The 19134-nt window shown below is 40.4% G+C and overlaps 1 protein-coding gene across 3 annotated transcripts; it reads left to right on the plus strand.

Annotated features, from left to right (window-relative positions):
• Positions 1–3001: 3001 nt before the first annotated feature.
• On the plus strand, positions 3002–18787 carry RNF146 (ring finger protein 146). 3 transcript variants are annotated; one of them, XM_080666464.1, is made up of 3 exons: positions 3002–3315; positions 13800–13905; positions 16211–18787. In XM_080666464.1, coding segments are annotated over exons 2-3 (1083 nt in total). In that variant the 5' UTR covers positions 3002–3315; positions 13800–13903; the 3' UTR covers positions 17292–18787. The 3 variants fall into 3 exon arrangements, with proteins under 3 accessions (XP_080522590.1, XP_080522589.1, XP_080522591.1); XM_080666463.1 differs by having other exon boundaries at positions 3226–3315; positions 13805–13905; positions 16211–18636; XM_080666465.1 differs by lacking the exon at positions 3002–3315 and adding an exon at positions 3585–3758 and having other exon boundaries at positions 13805–13905; positions 16211–18636.
• Positions 18788–19134: the final 347 nt, after the last annotated feature.

The following is a 19134-nucleotide window of genomic DNA, read 5'->3' on the forward strand; positions in this document are numbered from 1 at the left end:
GAGACATACTTGTGTTCTGATTCTTGTTCTGTTAGGGTCATCGAAGGAGGAACACACGAGGCCAAAAAGGGTAAAGAATTATTAATTAACTAGAGGCCCAGTGCATGAAATTTGTGCACAGGCGGGGGGGGGGGGTTTGTCCCTCAGCCCAGCCTGCACCCTCTCCAATCTGGGACCCCTTGAGGGATGTCCGACTGCCCGTTTAGGCCCAGGATCAGGCCTAAATGGGCAGTCAGACATCCCTCTCACAATCCAGGACTGCTGGCTCCCAAGTGCTCGCCTGCCTGCCTTCCTGATTGCCCCTAACCGCTTCTGCCTGCCAGCCTGATCACCCCCTAACCACTCCCCTGCCAGCCTGATTGATGCCTAACTGCTCCCCTGCCAGCCTGATTGCCCCTAACTGCCCTCTCCTGCAGGCCTGGTCACCCCTAACTGCCCTCCCCTGCAGGCTTGATCGCCCCCAACTGCTCTCCCTTGCAGGCCTGGTCCCTCTGAACTGCCTTCCCCTGCTGGCCATCTTGTGGTGGCCATCTTGTGTCCACTTGGGGGCAGCCATCTTTGACTACATGGGGGCAGCCATCTTGTGTGTTGGAGTGATGGTCAATTTGCATATCACTCCTTGCATATGCACAGGTGGAGGCCAGCTGGTTTGCCCTGAAGGGTATCCTGGATCAGGGTGGGGGTTGCCTTGGGGCATGGGGCAGCCTGGATGAGGGGCCTGTGGTGGTTTGCAGGCTGGCCACGCCCCCCCAGTGACCCAAGCAGAGGCCCTTGTATCTGGGATTTATTTATCTTCTATAACTGAAACTTTGTAGTCTTGAGCAGAGCCAAGCCTTCTGCTTGCTCCATGGCTGCAGTCATTTTTGTTGGGATTTATTTATCTTCTATAATTGAAACTTTGTAACAGAGGCCAAGGCAGGCCAGGTTTCCTCCATCGCCGGGGGCAACCCAAGCCTCCTGCTCTCTCCAGCTCCTTGGCTGCCGCCATTTTTGTTGGGATTTATGTATCTTCTATAATTGAAACTTTGTAGCCTTGAGTGGAGGCCTGGGCCCGCCAGGGTGTGTGGAAAGCTTGGCTTCCTCCATTGCTGGGAAAACCCAAGCCTCCTGCTCGCTCCGTGGCCGCAGCCATCTTGGTTGGGTTAATTTGCATACTCGCTCCTGATTGGCTGGTGGGCATGGCTTGTGGGTGTAGCAGAGTGATGGTTAATTTGCATATTACTCTTTTATTAGATAGGATTAGGTCATCTGGAAAACCAGATGGGATGAGCCCCAAAATGGCACCAGCACCCAGTGACAGGGAGTCAGAGATTTTAAAGGACTCTAGGAGGGCTTTTTCTGGATAGAGAATTCTCTGGGTGCAGGTCCTGAAGGAAAAGATAACGGTCTTAGCAAGTGGAATATGGTTTAAGAGAAAGTGAATGTCAGTTATGAAGTGGTCTAAAGGTCAGTTCCTGGGGTGGGGGGAGGGGGCAGTATCGATTCAATTATTTGATCAGACCTAACAGGTTCTACCTTCAACAAAAAAGTCTTTAAGCAAGTCATTTAACTGTTATATCTATTTCTTAATCACAAAATGAAGAACTGGACTAGATGAACTCTGACAGTTGCTGTCTGGATTCAAATTATAGCTGTGCCTGTAAAATGGGAATAACAATAGTCCCTCCATCATAGTTTATTATGAACTAACTAGAGGCCCGGTGCATAAAATTCATGCACTCTGAGGGGGGGGGTCCCTTAGCCTGGCCTGCACCCTCTCACAGTCCAGGAGCCCTCAGGGGATGTCCAACTGAGGGCTTAGGCCCGCTCCCTGTCAGTTGGACATCCTTAGCGCTGCCGCAGAGGCAGAAGAGGCTCCTGCCACCACCGCTGCGCTCGCCAGCCATGAGCCCAGCTTTGGCTGAGCACTGCTCCCCCTGTGGGAGCGCACTGACCACCAGGGGGCAGTTCCTGCATTGAGCGTCTGCCCCCTGGTGGTCAGTGCGCATCATAGCGACTGGTTGTTCTGCCGTTTGGTCGATTTGCATATTAGCCTTTTGTTATATAGGATATGTGTAAAGGGATTAGAATAAAGTCTTGCACATTGTTAGTTAATAGTAGTAGTATCTTTTCAAGCTGGAATCAAATTTTTGCTATTATGTGTTCCTGGGATATGTAGGGCAGAGGGCGTAAAACTGGATGGTTAAGGAGAGCATGAAGATAGGGGATTAAAGTTAAATCCCCTGGAGAGCATACAATTCAATATTGCTACATTTAAAGAAGTTATAAAAATACTGCTTTTACTTACATGAGTAAGCAAAATGGTACTACTATTCAAGAATTGGTTACATATTGATATATATGAATAAGAACCTTGAATACATTAATTTCAGAGGAATAGAAAAAATGTACACGTCTGTACATATACGGACACTGAAAATTTCTAACCTTGAATAAACAGTTAATGAGATCTCACATGCAACATCACTGCAAGCAATAAGATAATGGCATGGAATGTTTGTCTTTTAAAAGACAAAAATAATGCTCTTCCACCCTCTTCATTTTACTACATATTAAGACAGTACCATCAGTTCCACAAAAGATAAAAGTATATGCTAAAATGAAATGGAGGCTATTGCCAAAATGTTGTTTAAAACCACAAGCATGTAACAAAATAAGCCATTTGCTTAGTTTTAGAGTCTTGTGCTAATTAATCTCTTCCTCCAGCTTCCCCTGCCCTAGTCTAAGAAAAATGGGTCCAAAAAGAAAGATCCATTTTCCCCGATTAAACTGCTCAACCTTTCCGAAAATGAATAAATTGGAACGGACCTAGAGGACCTTGTTTTTTGTTTTGTTTTGTTTTTTTTTGAACCGAGAACAAGCAGTATCTTTGGCAATGGCTCTTCTCCCACAACCCAAGGGCTTCTTCTGGGTCTGGAAGCAGGGTTTCTAAGCAGCACCACCTGCTGGTCCTGTGCGTGTCTTACTTCCTCGGCCCCAAAGCTCCCTCCGCGGGACCCGCACTCTTTCCGAGCCTTCTGCACCCAATTGCAACTAAAGCAAAATAAGAGGCAGTGAGAAGGCCCCAGAAAGTGAAGCCGCAGACCCGCCAAGGCAGGACAAGGCGGGCAGCCCGCCGTGCGCTTTAAGGGACCCGGGAACTAGGGCGGGAGGGGCGGGCGCGAGCTCCCGGGTGCGCGGCGCTGCTTCCGGCGCGCAAGGCCCGCCCCCCGCGACGCGACGGGCGGTCACATGACTGCCGCGCGCGTTCCCGGCCGCTGCGGGCTCTGGCCGAAGAGAAAAGACTGCGAGGTGGCTGCGGCCGTGGCCGGAGAGGTGGGAGTCGGGGCTTAGTCCTCGCAGGGGGCAGGAGGGGAGTCAGCCACTCCGGGGTCCTAGCCTGGGAGAGGAGGGACGGGCTGCGGTGTCCCCTCTAGCCGCGACACGCTCGAGGCCGGCCCTGCGCTGCGGGCCTGGGAGGGCCAGCGGCGGGGTCAGGGGCCGGTGCGTAGTGGGGGACGCCCTTGGGCCGTCGCGGCCGCCCTGTCCACCGCGAGGCGGGGTGCGCTGGGCCGATCAGCCCTGGGGCCGCCCCCGCCGCAGCTGCTGTCGCAGGCGAGAAGACTGTGACGGGCGCTGCGTGGCCGGCCACCGCCGCAGCCCCTGTCCCGGCGACGGCCCGCAGCCGGTCGCGGTCCGGGTGCGAGAGGCGGAGCAGCGGCCATTACTGCGCAGCCTCTTCCGCCGGGGTCCTCGTCGCTGCATTTGGTAGCCGCCAGGTCCCTCTCTCCCCTCGGCGGGGGTGGCAGGCCCCTACCCGGGGTCCTTGTGACTCAGGACTTAGGGGCGGCGATGGCTTGGGGGGGTATCCTGCTCCCTGTTTCCCATGTGGAGGCCTCTACCCGGGCCTTGGGTTAGATCGCAACCGGGGTGTACAGTCCCTGCATTTTGTCCTTTTCTGGAGTCTCTTTGGCTGCTCTTTCTCTCCCTTCTCTGCCTCCTCCTCCCCGCTCAGTGTCTGGGTCTTGCCTAACGCGGAGAGTAGTCCCTCCACCTTATCCCATTTAAACCCAGCGCTGCATATTCCAAGTAGTTTTGATGATGATTAAAGCATCGGAACTAGGAGATCTCTCAGGACCGGTTGAGCCTCCAAAAAACCTCAGTGCATCTTAAAAGCGGAGGCTGTCGCTTTGTTCTGGTTGCTGGGTGCGGAGTTCCCTCCCTACCCCCCATCCAGTCTGAAAGAGGACGGGTCTCCCATTGTTGTCGCTCTTTTATGTTCCATAGGTGTCTGCAGACAGGCTGCAACATTGCTTTGAGTTGACACACACATTCTGGCAACTACATCCTCTTCCCTCCCCTCGGTATCCGTTTTTTTTTTTATATATGTTTTTATTTCTTTTCCCTAACTGGCATTTCAGTGAGCATTATTGAGCAAGGTTTCAGAAGTCCGTACATTTTGTTAAGTAATATTTTTTGTAATATTGACACTGGAGTTGAGGGGAGAAGGGAGCCAAGAAATGTTAGAAAACTGTGTGTCTTTGTATGATTGACATTTCAGTTGCCCCCATTCCAGTGTGTTTACTTTTTAAATAGGATGCGACAGTATACATTGGCATTGAAAAGTAGAATATCATGACAGAATTTGGAAGACTTAAGACTCTTTTTAAAAGTGAATCTATATTTGGGTTTTTTAAGAGACGTGGTATATAGAACACATGAAGAAAATGACCCGCACAAATAGGGCTCATGATATCGGTTTTGATGTTTTTATGACCAGCAAGTATTGTTTGTGATGAGTGCCTGGGTGTTCTAAAAACACATGAAAATAGGTCAAGTAAATCTCATTTTAAAGAGAAAGAGTGAAAGTCACTCTAGAAATAGGTTTTGGATGTGTTTGTTTTATAGCCTTGTATATCTGAAATGGGAGCATTTTGTTAAACCCAGTCTTTGATTTAGAATTTATGTTTCAAATGGGCCACTAAGTTGTGGCCAAAATGAAAATAATGGTAAACCGTTGCAGGTTTTGTTACTTACTGATTGTTTAAATCTTGGTAGTAATATAACCATCAGGAAAATTATATTCCTAAAGAGCTGGTCATTTGACGAGAGGAAGTAATAAAGAAATGGAGACATGTTTCAACTGGTAAAATATTTTGTCAGTGTCCACCAACATGAATTGTCAGAAGAATGGCGCAGGTATTTTTTAATGATTAAAAAATGATTTCCTAACTCGTTAGAAAAGAATGATGGTATTAAATCTTTTCTTTTCACGATATTGACCTGTTTAGATAGTATTATGTATTAGCCATTTACTAGCATGAAACACCTGACATGCATGCTGTCAGTAGGTATTTCAGTGCTTGCTTTTTTCCAGTGTAGTAACAGGAGGTGCTGAACCTTTTACATTCTCTTGCCTGGCTTCTGATTGTGCCTAAGGAACCTGAATTTGTGAAACAACAGGCTGAATTAAGAGCAATCTTTGTGGGTATGAAAACCATCTTGTTAACATTCTGCTGCAACCACATGTGCTTATTTATGGACTATTTAGTGTTCATGGCTTATTACCTTTTGGGTTAATTAAAACAAGACCTGCTGTTAAGTGAATGTTAATTAAAGTATTTAGAATTACAGAAGAGAGTAGGGTGAAATAACTAAGACATGGGAGTTATGACATGACCAAGGTCGCACAGATAATTAGCAGCAGAGCCTTTCTTATTTACAAAATAATTGTAGGCTATGAAATTCCTGTTTGATACGATTAAAAGACAATATTTGTTCACATTTACATTTCATGTTTTGTTAAAATGCAGAGCCAACCTGCATTTTGGGGGTGAAAATGTAAAAGTTTAATGCTTGAGTATGAAGATTGTGAAGGCTATAGGTAGCCATCCAGTAATGTTTTTTAAATGAAGTGCTATACAATAAGGGAAATAATTCTTTAAAATAAAGTATTGGACCCCCATGTAGTTGAAATGAGTTTTCAAGTTTCCTGGTATAACCTGTGCTTTCTGTAAGTTGAGTTTTAACAGAGGATGAGAGGGAAAGCTAAAAATGGAAAAATTAGGGCATTTAGTTACATCTCAGTTTGGGACTCTTAAGAAATCCAAGATGTATATGCTAAATTACAGCCCATCTTTAGTCCTTTTACTGGTCCTTGCTTTTTTTTTTTTTTTTTTTTTTAAGTTTGTATAACAAAAAATTGGAAGGTTTGAAGTATTTTTCTATTCTGTCATTGATAAATTTTATATAAAATATTTTCCTCTTCTATGTATTTTGAATAAACAGTAAAAACTATTAAACATTAGAAAATGTTTAATTAGAAAATACAGGAATTCTTCAAATCTCTATAATTTGATAACTGTTACTAGTGTATGCTTATCTTTTTCTTTGGTTCTTTAAAAAGATATTCATTTGAATCTACTATCTGAAAAATAAACTTGATTTTTTTGTTTTCACCTTATGACTGACTTGAAAAGTGGAATTATAACTAACTAGAGGCCCTGTGCATGAAATTCGTGCACGGGGGGTGGGGGGGAAGGTGTCCCTCAGCCCAGCCTGCACCCTCTCCAATCTGGGACCCCTCGAGAGATATCCGACTGCCTGTTTAGGCCCGATCCCGGTAGGATCGGGCCTAAACGGGCAGTTGGACATCCCTCTCACAATCCAGGACTGCTGGCCCCCAACTGCTCGCCTGCCTGCTTTCCTGATTGCCCCTAACCACTTCTGCCTGCCAGCCTGATCACTCCCTAACCACTCCCCTGACAGCCTGATTGCCCCTAACTGCCCTCCCCTGCAGGCCTGGTTCCCCCCCCACCCCCCCAACTGCTTTCCCCTGCAGCCTGGGTCCCCCACAACTGCCCTTCCCTGCAGGCCTGGTCACCCCCAACTTTTCTCCTCTGCCAGCCTAGTCCCTCCCAACTGCCCTCCCCTGCTGGCATGATCGCCCACAACTGCCCTCCCCTGCTGGCCATCTTGTGGCGGCCACCTTGTGTCCACATGGAGGCAGAATCTTTGACCACATAGGGGCAGCCATCTTGTGTGTTGGAGTGATTGTCAATTTTCATATTACTCTTATTTGATAGGATAGAGGCCTGGTGCACGGGTGGGGGCCTGCTGGTTTGCCCTGAAGGGTGTCCCGGATCAGGGTGGGGGTTCCCTTGGGGCATGAGGTGGCCTAGGTGAGGGGCCTGTGGTGGTTTGCAGGCCAGCCACGCCCCCTGGCAACCCAAGTGGAGACCCTGGGATCTGGGATTTATTTATCTTCTACAATTGAAACTTTGTAGCCTTGAGCAGAGGCCAGGGCCAGCCAGGAAGTTTGGCTTCCTCCATTGCCGGGGAAACCCAAGCCTCCTGCTCGCTCCGTGGCCGCAGCCATTTTTGTTGGGATTTATTTATCTTCAATAATAATTGAAACTTTGTAGCCTTGAGCGGAGGCCAGGGCCAGACAGAGCGGAAGGGAAGCTTGGCTTCCTCCATCGCTGGGGAAACCCAAGCCTCCTGCTTGCTCCATGGCAGGCCGCCATCTTGGTTGGGTTGATTTGCATACTTGCTCCTGATTGGCTGGTGGGCGTGGCTTGTGGGTGTAGCTGAGTGGTGGTTAATGTGCATGTTACTCTTATTAGTGTAGATACTAGATATTTTCAGAAAAAAATAACAGTATATGCAAATAATAGAAGTGTGATATAAATAATAATATTTGTAAGATATAAATAATACAATATTACTTCATTTTTCAGTTATTTAGTTGAGTGGGTGAATTATGTCAAGTCACTGATGATCTCTAAACTCCTTCATATATTTTTAAATATACTTTCTCACTTTTTTTTCCCCTCCAGAATTGTTAAGGGAGGGAAATAATCTTAATTTAGTTTTAAATCTTTTCTTTTTGTACTTTTTATGTTATCTTTCTAGAGAAGGAATATTAACATATTAACTAATTGATATTTGCATGTTAAGATTTTGTGTAAAGTTTACTATAGTGATTCACAAATTGTATTGAATTTGGTGTATAATTTACAAATCGTTCATTGCAGTAGGACTTACTAGTATGTATGTTTGAATTACTTATGTTTGCCAAATTATTTCTGGCCTGTAGTTAGAATTACACTATACTATTTTTGGCTTTTTGGTTGAAAGTAAACGCTTCTTCCCCCCATTTAAGAAAAAAATCTTGGATTTCAAAGGTAGATGATTTCTGAGGGCTATTTCACATGTCCTTCTGAATGTTAACATTCCATGCCCTACTTTCTACCCATTTGCAGAGGTTAGAGTTAATGGGTCAGTTTGGCAGAATTGGGACTACCTAAACCTCTCAATTTTGATCTCAATAGAATATGCACATTTTCTTTTTATCTGTGCCAGCAAGGATGTGCGCAAAGTAACATGGAGTTCATTTTCTGTATTTAGAGAGTCTTTTAGTAAATAGCCAGTTTTGTATTAAAGAATAATTGTTAACATACAAAGCATTCTAAACCTGAACTGTCCAGTATGGTAGCCACTAACCACATGGAGCTATTGAGCACTTGATATGTGGCTAGTCTGAATGGAGTTATGCTATGTAAGTGTAAAAAACACACTGGATTTGAAAGAGTGTACACACACACACACACACACACATAAGAATGTAAAATTTCACATTAATAATTTCTTTGTACTGAATATATGTGGAAATGGCAATGTTTTGAATATACTAGGTTAAATAAAATATACTTCTAAATTAATTTTACTGGTTTTTTTATTCTTAATATGGCTAATAGAAAATTTGAATTTTTAGACCTTTTCTCTGAGATACAGTACATTGAAGAAAAAAAAATTTTTTTAAGATACTTAATTTGAATCCCATCACCCAGTATTGATTTTGGATCAAATCCTTGTGAAATTGGGTTTCATTATTTCTAATTGGGTATAGTCATATATCACAGGGTTGTTTTGAGCATTCAGTGATGTGGGTCTAATAGTGCTTCCAAACTTTAATATGCTTATGAATCACTTGGATCCAGACTTTTCATTTGTAAGGTACCCAGGTAATACTGACACTGGTTGGGGATCACAGTTTGCATAGCTAATATCTAATATCTAGATTACTATATGGATTTTTATTCATTTTTCTTCCCCTAATTGTTACTATCCATTTAGAGTCTACTGTGAAAATTATCCATAGGATATAAAAATTGGAAAAGTTACTGTAGCTTGCAAGATTTACTAAAATTGGTTTTATTCATGGATTTTTATCTGCATTCTGGAGAATTCGTTGTCAGTGAACAATAGTTAGGTAAATCTTGTGCTTGTCAAAAGATATAAAGATGGCTTGAATGTTACATTTGTAAATGTAGTAATTCCTGCTGTTAGGCTTTAAGCTCTTTAAAAAAAGGATTAGAACTTAAATATCTTTCTATATTTTTGTGGCTGAGTGCCTTGTTCACAGTTAGACTCAAATGTTGTGATATGTAAGTAAATAAGTTTAGTTATTTTTTGATATTTTATTTCTCTTAACAATTATTTTAAAAATTAGCTTTTCATTCATCCAAGAAATAACAGTTTAAGTCAACAAAATTGATCGGCATTGTACTAGCCACTTAGAGATATAAAAACAGTCCCTAACCTCAGGGAGTTTATGGTTTAATAGAAGAAGACTGTACAAAATAGAGGTGAATGAACAATTTTTTGGAGATAGTCAGAGGAAGTGACAGTGGCATTAATAAGTTGTAAAACAGACTATGCCAGACAGGAGGAAATGCAGAATTACAAAAGGAAGTTTGGAGAACTGTGAGTAATGTGGTATAACTAGAATGTTAGTCTGTTAGAGTGGCTGTGGGAAATGGATAATACTAGAGATCTGTATAGGTTTCAGGTCATTAAGGCCTATGAATGTTGTCCTAAGGAGCTTTTATTGTATAGGTTGGAGAGTTGCAGGGGTCCTCAAACTTTTTAAACAGGGGGCCAGTTCACTGTCCCTCAGACCGTTGGAGGGCCGGACTATAGTTTAAAAAAAAAAAAACTATGAACAAATTCCTATGCGCACTGCGGGCCCGGGACGAGTCAGCTGCTAAGCAGGATAAATGTCCTCGGCGGGCCGCATGTGGCCCGCAGGCCGTAGTTTTGAGGACCCCTGGAGAGCTTCACATATGGGAGGTCCATTTTGGCTTTTAAGTATATCATTCATAGGCTTAGTGAATAAATTTGAGGGGTGATACTGAAGCAAGATAATCAGGCTGTACAATAATCTAGATGAGAAATGATACATATCTAAACTAGAGAATTAGCAATGGCAAGAGAGTAGAGATAGATTACAAAGGAGTTGGGTGTAAAAGTTGACCGAATTTGATGTGGTTGGTTGGAGAATGGGTGAGAAAAAGAATTTTCTGTTTTCTCCATTAGCACACATTCATTTGTTAAGGCATGGAAGCTGAGATGTCACATTGTTAAGATTTACACAGGGATAGGAGTTTGTGTATAGAGCGGAGACAGATATGAGGGAACCAAGGGTACTGTTAAGTTAAAATGCTTGGGCTCCAGATTCGGCAGGAAAGAAAATGAGAAGGAATTGGATAAAGGAAAGGTGATGGTCAAGAGACTGGAAGTCCCTGTGAAATTAATGAGCAGGTGTGTGAATGAGTAAGTGAGCCAGAAGGACCAGAGCTTGTGGTCTGAGAATGAGATTAAGATTTTAGAGAGGCAGAAGTTTTAGGTGGCATCTGATTCCAAATGTGGCCATCATATTTTGTTTCTGGAGGAAGGGGGCGAAGTCCTTTGAATTCAAGACTTTAGGAACTAAAAACTGAGGACACTGTTTCTCATAATTGTGTTTGAAGCATTACTTGAATCAGTATCACTTGAAGCGAGATTCCTGGGTTTCATCCATGTCTATTGGCCTAGAATCTCGAGGGTTAGGACCAAAGAATGCATATTTTGAACAAGCAGCCTCACTGGGGCAAGTTTAAAAACCTCTGAGTTAGGTGTTGGATGATTCATTCTCAGGGATATTTAAATAGATTCATAGTGATGTGTCAGGAGTTAAGCATGAAGAGAAGAACCAATAGTGAGTAATGCTATTAGAATAGTAGAATGTTTCCTCCTATCTTGTATGTGACAATGGACAGTTTCTTTTTTGAGTAGGCTGCAAGAGGGAAGTGAATGGAGTCTTCTCTGGTGCCCTTGAAGTGTAGGCAACTTGAAGTTGTAGATGGTAAAGAAAAAGGATGGGGTGGAGGGAGAATCAGGCCTGTAGTCCTATCATGTAAAGACTAAGTTCTAAAGTCAAAGTAAAACAAAAACGTTATTTAGAAACCCTTTTTAGTTAGTTACTTTAGAAATTCTCTAGTTTTGAAACAGATTATTTGTTTTGTTAAATTGGTGGGATAAGCTGACTTGTATTTTAAGGACATACAGTATATCATGTTTAAAACATTTGTCTTTTAAACACTAAAATACCAGATTTTAAAGTGAGATAGATTCCCACACTATGATAGAGGCACATGGAAGTAAAAAGAGACTCAAGTTTCTCCTAGCTTGTGGTTACTGTGAGACCCATCAGCTCTTCACTCATCATGTGTGCTTGATTCTAAGTTCTCTGTCATATGATGCTTGGTGAAGTAGAAGGAGGAAATATTAAATGTGAAGAAAGGGAATTAATGACTGTGAGGTGATGTTTGGTTAGTGAGTCTGGATTCTCTGGACAAGAGGCACCTTGAGAAGGTTGGCTTAATAGTTGTAAACTTGGACATTCATATAAATAGCAGGAGGTCTTACTGTGATGAGCTTGTTTTTGCATACACTACTTCCTTGAAGAAGGCAATGGCTATAGAATACATTTTCATCACCTTAATCAGAAACTCTACCCTTTCTGGCCCCTGGTAATCGCTAATCTACTTTGTCTCTTAATTTGCCTATTTTTAATATTCATGTAAGTAGGATTGTACATTTGTCCTTTTGTGTCTGGCCTATTTCACTTACCATAATGTTTTCAAGGTTCATCAATGTTGTAGCATGTGTCAGAACTTCATTTCTTTTTATGGCTGACTAATATTGCATTGTATTTCTATGCCATATTGTTTATCCATTCTTCTGTTATTGGGCACTTGTGTTATGCTCACCGTTTTGGTTTTTGGTGGGGTTTTTTGTTTGTTTGTTTACTTTTGTGAAAGTTCTGCAATGAACATTGATGTACAAGTATGTGAGTCCCTGTTTTTAGTTCCTTTGGATATATACCTAGGAGTGGAATTACATGGCAATCTTATGTTTAACTTTTTTGAGGAACCACCAAACTTTACCACAGTGGCTGTACTATTTTTCATTCCCATCAACAATGTACGAGGGTTCCAATTTCTCCATCCTCACCAATGCTTGTTACATATGTTTGTTTTGTTTGTTTGTTTAAATTGTAGCCATCCAAATAGATGTGGAATGGCATGTAATTATGATTTTCATTTATATTTCTAATGACTAATAATGTTGAGCACCTTTACCTATACTTATTGGCCATTTATAAATCTTCTTTGAAAAGAGTCTTTTGCCCATTTTTAAATTTTTTTTGGGGGGAGGGGGTCTTTCTGTTGTTAAGTTGTAGAAGTTCTTTTTATATTCTGGAGATTAAGCCCTTTTCAGAGAGGTGATTGATAAAAATTGTCTCCCATTCTCTAGGTTGTCATTTTGCTTGTTTGACAGTGTCTTTTGATGCCCCAAAGTTTTAATTCTGATGAAGTCAAATTTATCAATTTTTAATTTTGTTACTCATGCTTTTGGTGTCGCATCTAGGAATCCATTGACAAATCCAAGATTACGGAGATTTACTCCTATGTTTTCTACTAAGAGTTGTGTGGTTTTATCTCTTACATTAGGGTTATTGATCCATTTTGAGTTAATTTTGTAAATGGGGGTCTGATTTCATTTTTTTGCATGTGGAAATTCAGTTGTTGAGACTGTTTTTCCCCCATTGAATGGACTTGGCACCCTTTTTGAAAATCAATTGGCCATAGATATATGGGTTTATTTCTGGACTCTTTTATTGCATCATTTGTCTATTGTTAGGCCAATACCACATTGTCTTGATTACTGTAGCTTTGTAGTAAGTTTTGAAATTCAGAAATGTGAGTTCTCCAGGTTTGTTCTTCTATTTCAAGATTGTCTTGGTTATATATGAATTTGAAGATTGCCTTTTCCATTTCTGCAAAAATGGTTGTTGGAGTTTTTATAAGAATTATGTTGAATCTGTACATCATTTTGTGTAGTATTGTCATCTTCATGGTCTTCTAATTCATGAACACAGGTTGTCTGTCCATTTATTTAGCTCTTTAATTTCTCCCAGCAGTGTTTTCTAGTTTTCATTGTACAAGTCTTCCATCTCCTTGGTGAAGTGGATTCCTCAGTTTTTTATTCTTTTAGATACCACTGTAAATAGAATTCCTTTCTTGAATTCCTTTCTGGATTGTTGACTGCTAGATATAGAAACAACACTGGCTTTTTTGTGCCCTGAACTTGCAACCTGCTGCTGAATTTGTTTACTAGCTCTAGTCGCTTTCTTGTGGATTCTTTGAGATTTTCAATATAGAGAATAGAAACAGTTTTACTATCTCTGCAAATAAGGTAGATTAACTTCTTTCTTAGCAATTTGTATGTCTTTTAATGTCTTTTCAATTCTAGTATAATGTTGAATAGCAGTGGTGAAAGCAGGCATCATTGTCTTGAAATTTTTTCACTTGTAAGGTAAAATTTGCCACTGAATTATGTAAATGAAAGGATCGTGCAAAATTTAATTAATTTGGTGATCTTAATTTAATTAGTCTGTAGAGAACTTGATGTTTAAAATTTTTCTTTTGCAGCACAGAATGAACCAGCCTTGAAGAGAAAATACTACAAACTGGCTAATGGATGTGAAAATGATGTTTTATTTTTGTGACAAGCATCTGTGAGATCTGTAATAGAAATGTAAGTATGGCATCATCGTTTTTCCAAAGCTACAGTAAATTAAGTGTACTGGTATAAAATGCAATAAATCAAATATCTATCATTTCCAGTTAATATAATATGAGCATTTTGTATTGATTTTTTAGATGTTTTATTGAGTTAGCAATCTTATTTACATTAAATTATTGCTAATGTAGATTTCCCAAAATCTCAGAGGAAAGTCTTCCTAAAAAAGTGAAACTGAAGACAGAATTTGCTCTTTGAAGGCTAAAAAACTAGAAAGATCTACAGTTTCTTCTAGGTTCTACTTTCTCTTTACATAGCAACTTATTTACTTAAATAACCAAGTTAGGTAGACAGTATCAGCTTTTATAACTACGAGGGACTTACTGGGTTATAAAACACTAGTTACTAAAACCTTGTTTCACTGAACTGAATTTTTAATTAATTTTAATAATTATTGTAAATTATTGCACCTTAATTCAGAGAGAATTCACTGTAATCTCCAGTTTTAGTTATTTTCTATTATTTAGTCTTTTCCAGTATGATGCCTTGATTATGTACACTCATTAAAAGTGTGACCATGTGATTCTTAGTGTTGAGAATTTCATAAAAAGTGAAACCAGTACTAGCTGGTTTGGCTCAGTGGATAGAGCATCGGCCTGCAGACAAGGGTTTTGGGTTCCATTCCGGTCAAGGACATATGCCCAAGTTGTGGGCTTGATCCCCAGTTGGGGGCATGCAGGAGGCAGCCGATCAATGATTCCTCTCATCATTGATGTTTCTCTCTCTCCCACTCCGTTCCTCACTAAAATCAATAAAAAAATATATGTGTGTGTGTGTGTATATATATATATATACACACACATATATATACATATATATAAAAGTGAAACCAGTAAGCATTTTTCTTCACAATTAGGGTAAATATGTATTTTATTTAATTCTATTCATATGTTATCTGTCTATATTTTTTTAATCCTGTAGTTCAGATAGTGTAGGTGCCAGCTGTCAAGGAGTTAGACTATGTCTGGGTTACAAAGTCATCTGAACTACTTGCCATCTGAATTACTTTCAGCTATTTTCTGTTTCTCTACTTCAGATTGGCCAGTGTAGCTACAAGGCTGATCCAGGGGAAGTTACATGTGAGATGAGGTAGGGGCCAGACCATACAGGGCATACAGATCCTGGTCTTTATTGTAAAATCAACAAGGGGGATATGGATGAACAAATTAAAAGGCATACACAATAATTAAACAGTTTACTTGGTGGATAGGGAGGTGTAGAGATGGATAGTAGATGATTCAGGAAATATTTAGGAGATAAAATTGATAAGACTTTCTGATGTTTTGGAGGGGAGAAGGGTAAGAGAAGGGCAGTTCCAATTATGGATTTCTAGCTTGTAAAAGCAGATGGTTAGGGGTGTCACAGGGGGGAGGGGCGGCTTTAAGGAGTAAATAAGGAGGAAACAGATCTTGAGTTTAGTTTTTGTGCCTTCAAGGCATCCATGAAGAGATCTAAAATAGGTGATTAGGGCTAGGGCTGAAAAGAGAGATCTGGGCTGGTGATGTCAATTGTGAATCATTTGTGTATAGGTAACAGTTGAAGCCCTGAGAATAGATGAGGGCATCTTGAAAGAGTACAGCAAGAAGAGCACATAGCTTAGAAAAAGGTCACAACAAAAAGAGGTCATTAAAAGAGTTGTTTCACAGAGAGAGAATGCAGTTTAACCAGTGTTTTCAGATTTACAGCAAGGATAAGGAACTTCTGGGATTTCAGCTTTAGTCTTAATTTCATATGGTATACTTGTCAAGTACCAAAAGCATATTGTCATGTGGTAATATTTGCAAAATTGACACTTAGTAACTAAAAGGTTACAAAACCATCACTTTCTGTAATCGTCATCTGAATGACTTACAGCTATTTTCTGTTTCTCTAACTACTTTCCAGACTGATTGTCAAAGTCAGTGTAGAGTGGACTGTGCATTTTAAAATCTTTGCTCGTAGTTCTATCTTACAAGGTCTGTGACTGAATAGAAATGGTATATTTATTTAAAATCAATCTATACCTTACTTGTATTTTTTTACTTTTGGCTTAACATTTGTATGCCTTATTGCCCCCCACCACCACCACGCCCAAGTAAAAATCAGTGACATACAAACCAAAAAGGTTTTTCTGTACAAGTTAGAGTTTTTCACTTTTGTACCCCCATTCATTGTCTGGTATGTGGCTTGCATATAATAGGTGTTTAATAATTGTTTCTGAATCGTTGATTTAAGAGTTAAAACATGATTTTCATATATGTATTTTCTTTCATTTTCTTAGGATGGCTGGCTGTGGTGAAATTGATCACTCAGTAAACATGCTTCCTACAAACAGGAAAGCGAATGAATCCTGTGCTAATACTGCACCTTCTCTAACTGTCCCTGAATGTGCCATTTGTCTGCAAACATGTGTTCACCCCGTCAGTCTGCCTTGTAAGCATGTTTTCTGCTATCTGTGTGTAAAGGGAGCTTCATGGCTTGGAAAGCGATGTGCCCTCTGTCGACAAGAAATTCCTGAGGATTTCCTTGACAAGCCAACCTTATTGTCACCAGAAGAACTCAAGGCAGCAAGTAGAGGAAATGGTGAATATGCCTGGTATTATGAAGGAAGAAACGGGTGGTGGCAGTACGATGAACGCACGAGTAGGGAGCTGGAAGATGCTTTTTCCAAAGGTAAAAAGAGCACTGAAATGTTAATTGCCGGGTTTCTGTATGTTGCTGATCTTGAAAATATGGTTCAATATAGGCGAAATGAACATGGACGTCGCAGGAAGATGAAGCGGGACATAATAGATATACCAAAGAAGGGAGTGGCCGGACTTAGGCTGGACTGTGATGCCAACACCGTAAACCTAGCAAGAGAGAGCTCTGCTGATGGAGCGGACAGTGTATCGGCACAGAGTGGAGCTTCTGTTCAGCCGCTAGTGTCTTCGTCTGTGAGGCCCCTGACGTCAGTAGATGGTCAGTTAACGAGCCCTGTGACACCATCCCCCGATGCAAGCACTTCTCTGGAAGACTCTTTTGCTCATTTACAACTCAGTGGAGACAGCCTGGCTGAAAGGAGTCATAGGGGGGAAGGAGAAGAAGATCGTGAATTACCATCTTCAGGCAGGGTACCGGCACCAGACACCTCCATTGAAGAAACTGAATCAGATGCCAGTAGTGATAGTGAGGATGTGTCAGCACTTGTTGCACAACACTCCTTGACCCAACAGAGACTTTTGGTTCCTAATGCAAACCAGACAGTATCTGATCGATCAGATCGATCAATAACTGATGGATCACTAGCAGGGGGTGGAACAGTGAGTGCCAGTGTCAGATCTAGAAGGCCTGATGGACAGTGCACAGTAACTGAGGTTTAAATAAAAGTCTTCAGCTCCATGCTCAAGGTTAAAATGGTTATCTGTAAATTTCTGCCCACATAACATTATACTCATCCCTAGTAGTACATTTTGGGAGTTGGGGTGGGAAGGGGTATAGGAAGGATAGACCTATAATTAAAATGTCCAGTCTAACATGTCTGTTGAGAAATTTATTTAAGGAACTTGGGTGTTAATAGTTGAGAGCTGTTTAGTAATAACCCAGTTTTCTTGAAGTCTGTTTATTTTATAGTTTTAAAAAATTCAGTTCTTTTGGCCAGCGTGTATGTATTATCTGTGCATTAATGGTCCCATCTGACTTTTGCATTTTGTCTTACTTACTTTCCTGCATGGATTGACATAAAGCCATTACTAAAATTTGGCACCTATGAGATGTCTGGTATCAGTTTTAACAGGAAGCTTAATTAATGTGAGAATACATGTGAATTTGGGGTTTTAAAATAGACAAAAACTATTTAATAGTAAAGTTACTGAAATGGAAATGTAAAGAAAACACCTAATAATTTATGTTTCATAATCTTGTCTGTAACATATTCATGGCGTTCCCATAGACTTTGCTGTCTAGTCCTTGTAGTTTGAAGTTTCTCTTGATCGTTTTCTTTTTGGTTACAAAATTTATAATTTAATAAATACTAGACTTTATCAAAAATCATTTGTCTTTTGTTTGAGGATGGAAACATTTTGACATTTTTGACCAAAGGTCTCTAAAAACATGGTGGTTTCAATTAGTGGTATTCAGCTTAAATGAGTCACCTGCTCAGAGAAGTCTGATTTTTTTTTTATAGAGTATTTAAACAGAATTTGCAGGGAATGTGCATGGAATAAATACATATGGAAATAGACCTAAAGCCTGTGAGACAAATTTAATAACTGGTAGTAGAGACCATATGTATTTTAGATTTTTCTTGCCAGTCTTCATTAGTGGTCTAATACTCATCTAAATTAAATGGTAGGCTTACCAGTATTGGTAGACCCAAACTACCTTTACACAAAATGTAGAACCTGTGGCAAGGTAGGAAATACTGGGTTCACTTGGTAATCCAGAGTTTGGTTCTGCAAAAAAGTAATGTAAGTTTATCTTACTACATTTTCCTAGCTCAACACAGTAGGGATCATGTTGATGAAGCATATGTAAGTCATTTTAAAATGTGAATTGAATTTTACAAATAGCAAATAAAAACTCACTACTTTGAAATTATCTTTTACCTCTTACAATGTTAGAATTGGGACTACTTTAATATGTTTTTAAAAGTGTTAGTGAGATAATCATGACTTTGAGTTGTGTAGTTTTATTGAATTTAGTTATAAAAGAAGAAAGGCTAGCTACTTTTCCAGAAAAAAATAGAAATCTGATGTAAAACACAAATGTAGATTACAGAATGCTTCTGAGTCCTTTGAAGTCTTAGGCAGTTTTGATCTAAAGTTAGATTTTATGACATAAACAGTAGTAAATTCCAGGGCACACAAATTTCATTAAGTATTTTATTTTTGTAAGTTATTTCCAGGTAAGACAGAATAAAGACTTACGAAAAATAACACCGTCAATAGGTTTTGTGTAGCTTTTCCTTTTAAAAACTGGCCTTTGGTTATAGGCTAAGAACCATTCAGGGAACTGGGGAATTGGTAGTAATTTTTAAGCCAAAAGTATTGTATATTTTAGCTAAACGTTGCAGGTTTACTTGGTAAATACCCAACTACAGTAGTTTTCTCCCCCATCTGTGCTTTCACTTTGAGTTTCCAGCTATCCAGTTAATTGCAGTCAGTCTGAAAATATTAAGTGGAAAATTCCAGAAATAAACCATGAGTTTTAAATTGCACGCTGTTC

This window comes from Plecotus auritus (assembly GCF_963455305.1).
Source record: "Plecotus auritus genome assembly, chromosome: 4".
NCBI classification, from domain to species: domain Eukaryota; kingdom Metazoa; phylum Chordata; class Mammalia; order Chiroptera; family Vespertilionidae; genus Plecotus; species Plecotus auritus.